Below are 13,178 nucleotides of genomic sequence, written 5' to 3' on the forward strand. Positions count from 1 at the left end.
GAGGAGGAGAATGACGTAAGCCATTTTGAGTTTGTAAGAAAAAAGGGTTATGAATCTAATAAATAATAGTTATAAGTTCCTCCTAGGCTAAGTGACTAAGTTAATTACTGATGTTGGCAAAGGGAGGCAATATTGGATGCGAGTTTGACAGATATGGCTTCAAAGGAATTATGGGCTTTCAGAAAGCCTGGTAACTGTTGATCATTTGCATTTCATAGTAAATCATAGTTCTTTTTCCACTGTGTTCACCCTCACACCATTACTTTGTTATTTCCATTTTACAATATAGAACTGATTAGTCTTAAGCAACCCCAGGAAATGACTGTCAAGTTAAAAATAAGGCAGCAGAGCATCAAAGCGAAATGTTCACATTATAGACTAAAGCAGTTCATTATTGGTACCAAGTGAAAATACAAGGAATGATTTATACAGAAATATCTATGCTGTTCTTATTCACTCAGAGTGGTATACCACAGGTTAAAACAACAAGGAAGACAGTGAAGATACAATTAAAATACAGAAGAGGTAACAACTGCAGGTAAAACAACCTCATTTGAACAGAAATTATATAGAAATTATGCCCCCTGGTGACAAATGCACCTGTATTCCAGATGAGAAAGATCAGCATTCTAATGTGCGCCCTGTTTGATGTTATCATAACCATCTGATAGAAGGCAACCTTTTAATTTTGCTTTTTCTTGGGTGACATGTTACAATTAAATTATCTAAGGGCACAATTGTATGCTTTTGACTGAATAGAGAATGCTGGGAGTTGACACACATTTTTTTTCCTATCTAAACTTACATAGGATTGCACCCTAAAACATAGGAAAAGCTTCAAATGATTTTGGACTAGTGCAATGCAGGATAAATGATGCCAGAATGTATGTTTTTCAACTTCCTAAATGTAATAAGCTATCCTTATTGGCTAATGTGGCAAAATAAAAATCCAATAAATTAATAAGGATTCTTCGCAAGGCTAAAGCTGATTACGAGCTGAGACTTGCCAAGCAACAAAAAGGGCTTCTTTCAGCATGTAAATAAGAAGGGGAGACAAATGGTGGAACCACTAAATAAGGAAATCCAGTGACTGATATGAGGGAACAGGCACAGGTGCTAAATGACTATTTTGCCTCTGTGTTCTCCCCAAAGCTGGATGGGGGAGATCCGTATAGGAGATTAGGTGAGGCTGGGGACTTGCGTGGGCATGTCATGAGTGGAGCCGGTTGGAGCCAGGGGTCAGAGCAGATGGCCCGGGAGACCCCTTCTGACTCGCTCTGTTTCTATGTTTCTAATAAAAACTAATATTTTTCCTTTAGAATTTGTATTTACTTTTTATTCTTAAATATGTCATTACAGGCAGAAATGTACATGCCACTTAGCTTGGGTTTCACTTATCAGCTTGTAATTTCTAGGAAGTTCCTTTCCTGAAAATTTAATCATAATTTTTTTGTTGTTGTTAGTCATGAAGTCGTGTCCGACCTATCACAACCCCATGGACAACGTTCCTCCAGGCCTTCCTGTCCTCCACCATCCCCCAGAGTCCACTCAAGCTCACACCAACTGCTTCAGTGACTCCATCTAGCCACCTCATTCTCTGCTGTCCCCTTCTTCTTTTGCCATCTATTATTCCCAGCATTAGACTGTTCTCCAGGGAGTCCTTCCTTCTCATTAGGTGGCCAAAGTATTTGAGTTTCATCTTCAGGATCTGGCCTTCTAAAGAGCAGTCAGGGTTGATCTCCTCTAGGACTGACCAGTTTGATCGCCTTGTAGTCCAAGGGACTCGCAGGAGTCTCTGCCAGCACCACAATTCAAAGGCCTCAATTCTTCGGCACTCAGCCTTCCTTATGGTCCAACTTTCACAGCCATACATTGCAACTGGGAAAACCATAGCCTTGACTATACGTACTTTTGTCGGCAGGGTGATGTCTCTGCTTTTTAGTATGCCGTCTAGATTTGCCATAGCTTTCCTCCCCAGGAGCAAGCGTCTTTTAATTTCTTGGCTGCAGTCCCCATCTGTGGTGATCTTGGAGCCCAGGAAAATTAAATCTGTCACTAGCTCCATTTCTTCCCCATCTATTTGCCAGGAAGTGAGAGGACCGGATGCCATGATCTTAAGTTTTCTTAATGTTGAGTTTCAAGCCAGCTTTTGCACTCTCCTCCTTCACCCGCATCAAGAGGATCTTTAGTTCCTCTTCACTTTCTGCCATTAGAGTGGCATCATCTGCATATCTGAGGTTGTTGATATTTCTTTCAGCAATCTTAATTCCAACTGGTGATTCATCTAGGCCCGCCTTTCTCATGATGTGCTGTGCATTTAAGTAAAACAGGCTTGGCGACAGTATACAGCCTTGCTGAACTCCTTTCTCCTTTCTCAATTTTGAACCAATCATAATACTTGCAACTTGAGGCTGGATTTCTGAACACAATTCTCATTGAACTGTCTTCTGATTTAGGTTTTATTCCATATAAAAACAGATACTAATGGGATTTTCTGCTTTACATTGCTTGTTGATTTCATCTGTGGGTAATGACATTCAGAACAATTCAACAGAAATAAAATAAAAGCCATTTTATGCACCTGGACGTTAGTCCCACTAAAAAGAGTTTCCTACATTTATACAAGCTATAAATCCTTCTAATGGTGCAATCCAATACCATGTTCAAAGCAGAAAGAAGTTCCACAGTTCTTAGCGTTCCCCAGCCAACTGGAGTTGTAAAGCTTTTTATATAAACATGTATGTAAGATTTCACCTTTTAGCATTTTATTAGAACATGTTCAACAAAACACATTGTCAATATGTAAACTAATCAGGGTTGTTGATGGTAGATGGTCCTGTGAGGGGTGGGAAAGTCCAGCTGAAGCAGGTCCTGGTATATTCTATGCCTGCCTCTCCCACCATGCAATTATCCACATGGAACTTAATTACAAAACAACTGGAACTATAACCAGAGAGAGAGAATAACATTTAGGGTTTAAAGACATGTTTGGGCCAGTCCTCTTGGGCCAGGAAGAGGAGAATGATGTAAGCCACTTTTGAGTTCTTTAACAGAAAAAGGAGCAAAGTAAATCAAATAAATGAATAAATGTCTGCTTCCAAGGCTGCATATTTGTGGGCATGTATCCTGCTCAGGAGTTTTGTGCCTTTGCAACAAAATCTTCCTTCTACAACACTATATTTCCAGCAATACCAAATAGCACAATGTATAGAAATGTACTTCTGGCAGTAAACCCTTTTCCTGGTACTGACTGGGCCATAAAAAGCAATTTCAGAAAGGCAGACCCTTCCAGTAGTAGGAAGCAGTCTCTGGCTATCCTGGTGTTGCTAGGATAGCTACACATAAATAGCTACACATAAATAGCTAAGCTGTTTATGCCAGTGGCTATAATGAACAGAAGTGGCAGATGGAAAAATGGACTCAAGTCTTGCATCCCCTGTCACTGAGCATCAGTTTATTCTCACAGCGCAGTGAGTTCCACAAGATAACCATATTGTTATATAACAATCACACACATACCATGTCACTGATAGATGCATAGTAGCTGAGAATTATGAAAAACAAGAATCTCAGCCAACATCTCTCCCAAATAGAATGTATCCCAAATAGAATCAAAAACCTTAAATCAAACCCTGTAAGCAGTGATACTAATCTGTATACATGTCACAGCTGGGAACAGCTCTTGTCACCTTCATGATTAGGGCAAACTTCTTGATCACAGAGTTTTTGCATCCATGAAAGCTCCCCTTGTGATACAAAACACTAGAAAACCAGGATTCTTCATCACGGGGAACCTACAGGAATGTGAAAAGCTCAAAACTACAGAAGTTTACCCTGAAGGGAAGGGTGGCAACAAGAACAGTGACAGCAGAGGAGCAGAACAAGTGTGATTTTTCTCATTCTCATCTGTTAAAGATTTAAAATGCCTAAATAGGGCTATATTCCCATTAACATTGGAATTCTAATACTTATCAATAATAATTTTTCATTTGATTTATTGCACCATTGTCATTCTTTTATGAATTGATTTGGACATTATTTGTTTAGGGAATCAGGCACCATACAACAAATAACTGGAAAGATTTTTTAAAGTTAGTTTATTCACTTTGCATAAATACAGGACATGTGCACATAAATGTTAAGGCAGTGTCAGGAAATTGGTTTGTTAAAAAATTTTCTCAAAGAGGTTCAAGAGGTCAATCAACCCTCAAGAAGTCATTTAACCTCTGTCAAATTCTACATAATATTAGTTCTGGGTACAAATATTTATTTCAGGAGACAGACATAAGTGGTGGTAAATTTGAGAGGAAGAATAAAAGCACAACTCTGTTCTATCACTGTTGAACAAACCTGCTAAACAGCATTAGAATGAAGACAGAAGTGAAAATATATGCTATCGTATACTTCTGAACCAGGAATCTGATCCAATAGTCAGTTGTGAATTGTCAGAATAGATTTCCTTTTGCTTTTTTCTCAACTCCAGTATTTGTTCAGCCAGTTCTTCTGTTGCTGTCACTAACAAGATCACCTTTGCTAGTGCACTGTCCTGGAATATAATATGAAAATGGGTATTCTAGCAAGTTTTCCAAAGGCTTCAAGCAATATGAGAGCTAATCCCAAAGTGTTATTCTAGCAAAGATAACTGACACTAATGTACATGGATGTGGACTTACCAACTTACTCCAGGGAAACATCTTTATTTTGATATGTATTTATTAATTTACAATAATTCTACCCCATCCTTCTCAAACGTACCAGGATGGCTTACAACATAAGAATCAATTACAATTAATAAATACAGCAAAATAAAATTACACAATGAACATAAGAATCTGTGACTGAGAATAAATTAAAATTAGTTAAATATTTAAATATTAAAATATGGAGCAAATAAAAAGTTTTTCGCCTGGCGCTGAGAATATAACATTGGTGCCAGGCAGACCACCCTGGTGAGTACATTCCACAACTGGGGTGCCACCACAGAGAAGGCCCTTCTCTGGGTGTTGACTTTCAGAGGGTTCCTAGAGCAGGGCCTCTGTCTCAGATCTTAAGGGGAAACCACATATAGATACAAGATTTCTCTCATTCCTGGGGAAGCTCAGAATCAGATGAAGCAGTAATGAAATGGCAGGGTTGGGTTTTTTTTCAAATGCTTCACATACATTATTTCAAGGTACAGGCTAATTCTGTAAGGTATACTATTATTCTGAGGCTAAGATATTTAAAAAAAAACCTTACAAGACAGTCCAGAAAAACTATAGCTGAGAACTATAGCTGGGACTTTCAGGTCAGTTTTCACGCTCTTAGCCACTACTTGGAATGGGCTTCTACTGGGGGTGGTTGAAGCCCCATCAGTGAGGGTGTTCAAGGATAGGCTGGACAAGTGAAGCCGGCTGGAGCCAGAGGTCAGACTAGATGGCCCAGAAGCCCCCTTGTGACTTGTTTGGTTTCTATGTTTCTACTTTATAACAGCGATAAATTGTGCTGGCTTTTAAAGAAAGGTAAATAGTGACATGCTAAGACTACTCACCATGTTTTTCATAATTAGAGGTATTTGAGGAATGCCCTTTATTGTGGCTATATGGGTTTCTAGTTTTTCAATAAAAGCCACTGCCATTGCCAATAATTCTACTACATACCTAGAAATAAATATAGACAAGATTATTCAAAAGTCTGTGGTTTAACAATATTTGGTCTTTGAAGTATGCCAGAAACAAACCCAAGCACTCCACATATTTGCCACAAATATGAATAAAAGACAAAAGCTAAAGAGCAAAGATGTAATTCTTTAACTCCATTTTTATGCCCCTTTTCTATGCAAAATGTACTTTGACTGCTATATCAAGATGAGCATTAGCATAAACACCGAACTAATTATAAAATTGATGGAAAAGCAAAATAGCATTAACAGAATTAAAACAGAAAAGCAGTCTTCAAAAGCAGAAATGATTACATGTCAGATGCCTGGATTTTTAAAAAAGTGTTCTTGGTGCATCTACAATAAAAAGGATGTGTCAAGACATCCCAAGAAAAGTTTTCCACGGCTGTGGTGCTACTGCTAACAAGGTCTTGTCCCTAGCTCCCAGAAATTATACTTCTGCTAGAGATGCATGGGAGACTACAGCCCTCAAAGCTGATTTTAAGCATCGGATACTCCTTGAGATAACCTTTTAAAGGTCAATTCTGACCATTAAAAAGTAAGCTTGGAAACAGTCAAGCAATCTATATATATTACATCGATATAAAATTGTTGGAATGTATACTGATTACCAAATAACCTTCTAGCAGCGTATTTCTAGAAAAACACATCTTATTCTCAAGCTGATCTCTCAACAAACCTAACATATTGGCCTAGCTTCCTCATTACACAGCAAGTTACTTGACACAATTCAAACATCTTCTAACACACAAAATGGAATTCTCTCCAATGGCTGTTGCTGAGCAGGGATAGACTGTAAATTCTCATATTTTGCAGTCTGCATATTTTACTTCATCCTTCGTGGGTTGAGGGGCATTTATGGCCCAACTCTTTCTGTGAACATGCTATGACCCACATGTTGAAACTCTACCCTGGAGGTGTGCCCATTCATCATGTGGCCATAGCCAGTTGAAGGCCATCCTCTCCTACGCATCATTCTGCCCTGATTCTGCAGGTTTAAAACCCCAGCCTCTTCAAGAGACCTTTAAAATAGCAAATTGGCTGATTGCAAGTTTCCTTTTTTGGCTGTTTACAGCAATACTTAGCTGTTTTAAATAATTTTATTGTTGTAAACTGCATTTTTATAATTGAATTTTGTTCTCATTGTATTTCATTTATCTATAGAAGAGATGGGTTACATAACACATAAACAAAATATGATAAAGACAGGAGCCTGTCAGTTTGTTACCTATGGAAGACAGCTTCAATAGGCAGACTTTCTTGACACAATGGCTTCATTAGCCTCTGCCTAAGAGATATTTTATCTTTTAGTACTGCTTCTAGGTGCCTGTTCATTTCTTGGAGAATCTGGCATTTCTGACCTACAGAAGATTTTTTAAAAATGTCAGAGTTAAAAATGTCAGAATTAATGAATAAGATATATGCTAGCAGCAAAGCTACTGAAAAAGTCATTTTGTACAACAATCCCACTTTTATGTACTATTATTATATAAATTTCTATTCCACCTTTTAGAAATATATTGGGTTATATCTAATGTTGTGAGCAGAATTCTGCTTATGCAACAGATCTTGCCCTCTTTTCAGCCTTCCACACTACCCCAACACCTAATTCAGAGGGTCCCCAAATTCTGTAGAGCATATTTTGGGCAGTGGAGGGGGCTACAGTGAAGAAAGGGTAATCGCTCCCTCCCCGTTCTGGTAGTGGAAGTCTTCGCTTGGTAAAGGAACAGTAACTGAATTTTACCTGTTGAGTTCAATGGGACTTACTCTGAGATTGCAGTCTTAGCATTTAAGGGCAGATCTACGCATACTTGTGAAGGACAGTGTCTGATTTCAAAATGTCTCTTCTACTAACTTATGCCAGAAATGATTATAATGTTAGCTCTCTTTCCAAGTTTATGGGGGCTTTCCCCTTTCAGGCCTGAAATTCAGAACTGTCAGTTTCTAGAATTTACTCTTAAAATGTGTTGAATTGCTGACTATCAGGGCTTATTACTTTACCTTTTGCAGAGCTCATTATTCCTAGCTGAAGTTCGGGCAACTAGGATCTATTAGCTCATTAGATGCTTAGACAGTAGTTATTTGATAGTGCTACCTTTGCTATAGAATCAAGCACCCTAGAAGAAATACCTACATCTATATCATCATTATCATCATCATATTGCATTTATATCCTACCATTTTTACTTTTGTCAGGAACCCACAGCAACTTACATAGCTCCATTTTGTCTTCAGAACAATCACCCTGTGAAGTAGATTGGGCTGAGGGTCTGTGACAGGCCCATAGTTACCTCATGAGCTCCATAGCCAAGTGGAGACTAGAACCTGAATCTACTGGGTCCCGTCTTGCATTCTAACCCCACACCCACACTGGTTCTCATGAAGACAAAAAGCTGAATAAAAATTTTACATTAACCCCCACAATGGTAGTTCTTGATCTGCATGGACAAGCAATGGCCTAAAACAAAAACTTACTCAAGTAGAATGGATGAGCAATATCTGCTGTATCTTTTACCAACTGCAGGGTTTCAGCTTCCAAATTAATCTAAAAAAGTGAAATACATTTACATTTTATTTACAGTCACATAGAAACATAGCGAGTCAGAAGGGGCCTCCCGGGCCATCTAGTCTGACCTCTGGCACCAGCCGGCTCTGCTCACGACATGCCCACCATGTGCACATTTATTTGCTTGTTTGTTTGTTTGTTTGGAGAACTTATATGCCACCCCATTTGCATAAGCCTTGGGACGACTTCCAAACCATAAATAAATATAATCAATACAATTACATAAAATATTGGCAACATCCTGGCAAAAAATTGTTAAAATCAATAAATAAAATTAACAATTAAAATAATGTTTAAATAAAAAGGTCTTGGCCTGGCGCCAAAAAGCAAATAATGACATAATGATCACTGCTAAAAATGAAAATAAAATGTGATCTTCAGGTAGATTTTACAAAAGGAAATTAGTTGTTCTATAGTTGCATGAGCTACTATATAATTTCTTTTGTAATAAAACTTGGGGGAATTTGATAATCATTTGCATGCGGAAATGCCAGGTTTTCAAAACAGATATCAATTTATCATTACCCTGGAAACTAATTCCATAGTAAAAAGTCAAGCTCTCTGTCTTCTAGTTCTATCTGCCAACATCCAAAATGTTCAATGTAATAAAGATTTTTCCAGACATTGTGTTCAGGCTGAAAAAAATATAAAAGGTTTTACAAAAGGAATCAAGAATCTCTGCCTTTTCACTATGAGAAGGTTTGCTTCTATACTAGGTTGAAGTATTACATCGAGGATGGGAAACATCCCTCCCTGGATCACAAGCCTGTTGTTACTTCCAATCAGTGCCTTAAAATAAGAGGATGTTTAGAGGAACATGAGCTGCACTTTGCAGGCATGAACTAGGGTTTACACCTGAGAAGACAAAAAACTGATAGCATTTGTACAGTTCATGGAAAAACATCCAAACTAGTAAAAATTACAGTTGTCCTAACCACTTGCTTCCTCTATGTCCATGCCTTGTATTCTTAGTCCCATCCACTCATGGAACAAAGCCAAGACCCTTCCCAAATTGGAATCTGGTCCCCAGGGCAAAAAGGGTTTGTCACTCTGACACTACAGCTACATTCCTGGCTAATGAGATTACTAACAGCTAAGCCACAGAACCAAGAATAAAATCCATTACTAGAGCATTCTGTGCTCAAGGGGATAAAGGCATGCCTCTGATAAATGGAAGAATTTTCTACCTTTGCAGATATTTGGATAAAAGGTAAAGGTAAAGGTTTCTAGGGGGCAGTGCTCATCTCCGTTTCCTGGCTGAGAGAGCCAGCATTTGTCCGCAGTCTCCGTGGTCATGTGGCCGGCACGACTAAACACCAAAGTGCACGGAACGCTGTTACCTGCCCACCGAAGTGGTACCTTTTTATCTACTTGCATTTGCATGCTTTCGAACAGCAAGGTTGGCAGGTGCTGGGATGGAGCAACGGGAACTCACCCCGTTGTGCAGATTTGAACCGGCAACCTTTCAATCAACCAGCCCAGCAGTTCAGCGGTTTAACCCACTGTGCCACCTGCATCCCTAGATATTTGGATACACCTAAATAAAAAGAAGGCACATCAGGCTAAATAATTTATAGGACTGATTTTTAAAATTTTATCTGGTAAATAGCTATGTTCTTTGTTTTTATCTTCTAAGGTATTGATTTCTGAAATCTAGCAAAGTGCCAGCTTATCGGCATACTCTCCAAGGAGCTTCTGCTAGAGACATCAAGGAATGCTGTGAGCTAATTTGGGTCTCCCAGCGAGTCCAAAACCATCTCCAAGAGAGCAAGTCACCACCTCCCCACCCGCACTGAGAGGCAGCAGTGAGTGCACCCATACGGGAGGCAGGCTGCGGTGGCTTGCTCATTCGGAGATTATCTCTGAGCGTGCAAGCCACTGCCTCTCCGCCCGCCGGCAGTGAGTGGCGGCACAGGCCGGATGGATGGCCATGGTGGGCCAGATCCGTCCCACGGGCCATAGTTTGAGGACCCATGGCCTACAGGGACCATCTTTGCTTCTGGACTGTTACAGTGTTGCCTCACCACTATGAAGTAATTTATGACAGTACAAATGAAATTATATCTATTATTGCCTTTATCAATAAAATTCCTGGTCTTAGAAAAGATGATTTTACCTGGTTGATTTCAGCATGGAGATCTGAAATTTCTTCTGCCTCTGAAAGACGAACAAAGCAAGGAGCTGGTTTTCTGCATATATCCAGAGTCTCCTACAGTACAAATATGAGGGTTCATTACAAACATAAAGTTCACAAGCAAGTGAAGAGTCCCCAAGATTGGGGCTCCAATTCTAAACACACCAACTTGAACCCTACTCCACACACCAAAAACATGCAGTCTACAAGGCTAACCATGAAAAGTAGCATACTGCATTCCCTCACCCACAGGAGCTAATTAGTTAGGGAAGAAACCTATATCCTTTTAAGGTTGTTTCTGCTTGCCCTGCCTTTCCAAATGTAAAATAAGTGCTACTGCACTTAACAATGTCATCTAAAAGTCACTAATGGGACCCTTTATTATCTTTCTGGTTGGTAAAGAATCTTTATAAGCCAATCTAATATTTAGTACATTTCACAAATACATATCTGCAAACAAAAGAGAAAAATAAACTTCTGTATGTATATTTGGCATCCAAATCCTTTCTGCCTTTTATTCCTCTGTGGTTTCAGCAAGTGGGGAGAATACCATGAGAGTCTTCACAAGAATAATCAGAAGTGATTGCTGCTCTTTGAATTTTTCTCAGAAGGCACTGGACATTGATTTGTAATATTTGTGTGTGTTCATCTGCATGTGGTACAACTGAATGAAATTCAATAGAGATGAATGTCAAGTTCTGTACCCAGGAAAAAGAAGCCAAATCCATCATTACAAGATGGAAGAAACTTGGCCCAACAATACTACAAGTGAGAAGGATCTTGGAATTGTTATAGATCACAAGCTGAATGGGTCAACAATGTGATGTGGCTGCAAAAAGGGCAAATGCTATTTTGGGCTACATTAATAGAATTATCACTTCCGAATCATGTGAAATACTAGTTCCCCTCTATTCAGCATTAGTTAGACTTCATCTGTGTCCAGTTCTGGGTACCACAGTTGAAGAAAGATACAGACAAGCTGGAAAGGGTTTAGAGGAGGGCAACAAGGATGACCTGGGAACTAGAAACAAAGTCCTACGAGAGATTGAAATAATTGAGAAGTTTAGCCTATAAAAGATATATGAAGGCACTCAAGTGTTTGAAAGACTGGCATACAGAGGAAGGACAGGATCCATCCTTGATCATTCCAAAGTACAGAGTACGAAATAATGGGCTCAAGTGACAGGAAGTCAAATTCTATCTGTACAGTAGGAGGAACTTCTTGATTATAGCACAATAGAACTAATTACTTAGAGAGGCTGTGGGTTCTCCCACACTGGAAGCATTCAAGATACAGCTGGACAGCCATCTGAAAGGGATGGTTTATCTTGGCTTCCTACACTGAGCAGAGGAATGGACCTGATGGCCTTTTTGGCCCCTTCCAACTCTATTATTCTATGATTCAGCACACCATAGGGAAGTACATACGCAACACCATGGAATGTTGGGGGGAAGGGTTTTTATGTTGCTTTTCCTCCATTGGTGCAACTTATAAATTACTTTTTAAGTGGAGATGAGAACAAAATTTGGGCAGAAATACTGAGAAGCAAAGTGTATTTTGCTTGAAACAGAAATTAACTCCACACTTGAAACCAACTGTAGTTCTCACTCAAGGATTACAAAGATACAGTCTCTCATGGTTCATATTTCCACAGAATAAATATATTATGTCCTCTCTTAATATAAATGTATGTAAAATATATTTACATAAAATTATGTGAAGCATCTATACAAGTGCAGTGTGGCAACAGTGAACTAGATCAATCATTGAAGAATTCATGCAAATCACACAGAATCTTCAAACTGGCACAGGATGTAAATGAAATTAGACCAACACATTTTATTTTTCCATGAAGCTCCTTCCCTGCAATCACACAAGCTTATAGATACAATAGAAAATTATTAAATTACACTGAAACACATTCAGAGCAGAAATTCAAATAATGTATATGCTTTCTCTTGCTTATTTCAAAGTAAATGTAATGAAATGTGCTTTAACCAAAAGAATACAAAGCCTGCAATAATGTGCTAGAACTGTTGTGACAGGGTTAAAAAATTGCCTATTCGTTTCGAAAAGGTCTCAGCAGGGCTCTTTTGAAAAAATGCTATCAGTCCGAGTAGACTGGGCAGGCTGCATATAAATAACTTTGAAAACAGGCATAGCCATGGGCCTTTTTAGACAGAAAAGGTCCTACAACTACCAGCATTCCCTGCCAGTCATGCTAACAGAAGTGGGGGGATACTGGAGAATCGTATGATTTTTTCCCCTGTCTAAACATGCATAGGGTTGCGCCCTAAATAGCATGGGGGAGTTTCTTGTGTACCTTTTCCATTGCGGTGTAAGTCGCTGAAGTTGGGATAAAATCAACAGATTTCAGACAGTCTTGTAACATTTATGACATATGTATTTATGAGGAAAAGGGAACGATCCGCCTCACCTGGGACACCACACCGGCGGACAGACACCGAGCCAGCATTAATCCAGCCGCCGTTGGCTTTACGGGATCCCAAGGGTTGCAGGCAGCCATGTCGGGCAGGGCTTCGGGCGCCGACCCAATGCCCTTTCGCGCGCCTGGCCTGCACAGGAAGCTCCACCTTTCTTTGCTTCTTGCGCCGCCATGTTGAGTGCGGCAAAATCGTTAATCACCATTTTAAATCTACAACAAACGGCAGCGGAAACACGGACCCCTATGTTTGTGCTACAAAATTCGGAAATATGGAGTTGCATTTATATATCTGCTAAGGAGTTTAGGCCATCAGGAGAATACAACCTCAACAGAGCTCTTACTGGATCTAACTTAGTAAAGCCAGATAGGGTG

General features: G+C 39.4%; 1 protein-coding gene across 1 annotated transcript; it reads right to left on the minus strand.

Annotated features, from left to right (window-relative positions):
• Positions 1 to 4,080: 4,080 nt before the first annotated feature.
• HAUS2 (HAUS augmin like complex subunit 2) lies at positions 4,081 to 12,942 on the minus strand. Its single transcript, XM_044437032.1, has 6 exons — positions 12,798 to 12,942; positions 10,342 to 10,434; positions 8,135 to 8,204; positions 6,888 to 7,020; positions 5,531 to 5,639; positions 4,081 to 4,546 (listed from the first exon to the last, which is right to left on the minus strand). Exons 1-6 carry the CDS (start codon positions 12,885 to 12,887, stop codon positions 4,394 to 4,396), a joined length of 648 nt encoding a protein of 215 aa, XP_044292967.1. The 5' UTR covers positions 12,888 to 12,942; the 3' UTR covers positions 4,081 to 4,393.
• Positions 12,943 to 13,178: the final 236 nt, after the last annotated feature.

This window comes from Varanus komodoensis, unplaced genomic scaffold (genome assembly GCF_004798865.1).
Source record: "Varanus komodoensis strain SLA01 unplaced genomic scaffold, ASM479886v1 scaffold3, whole genome shotgun sequence".
Lineage (NCBI taxonomy): Eukaryota > Metazoa > Chordata > Lepidosauria > Squamata > Varanidae > Varanus > Varanus komodoensis.

Coding starts and splice junctions, on each gene's coding strand:
- HAUS2 (XM_044437032.1), bottom strand. CDS start 12,887: ATGGCTGCCTGCAACCCTTGGGATCCCGTAAAGCCAACGGCGGCTGGA. Junction 5,640..6,887: donor ATTGAAGCTGTCTTCCATAG/GTAACAAACTGA, acceptor ATTTATTTCTAG/GTATGTAGTAGAATTATTGG. Junction 4,547..5,530: donor CTCTAATTATGAAAAACATG/GTGAGTAGTCTT, acceptor ATTATATTCCAG/GACAGTGCACTAGCAAAGGT.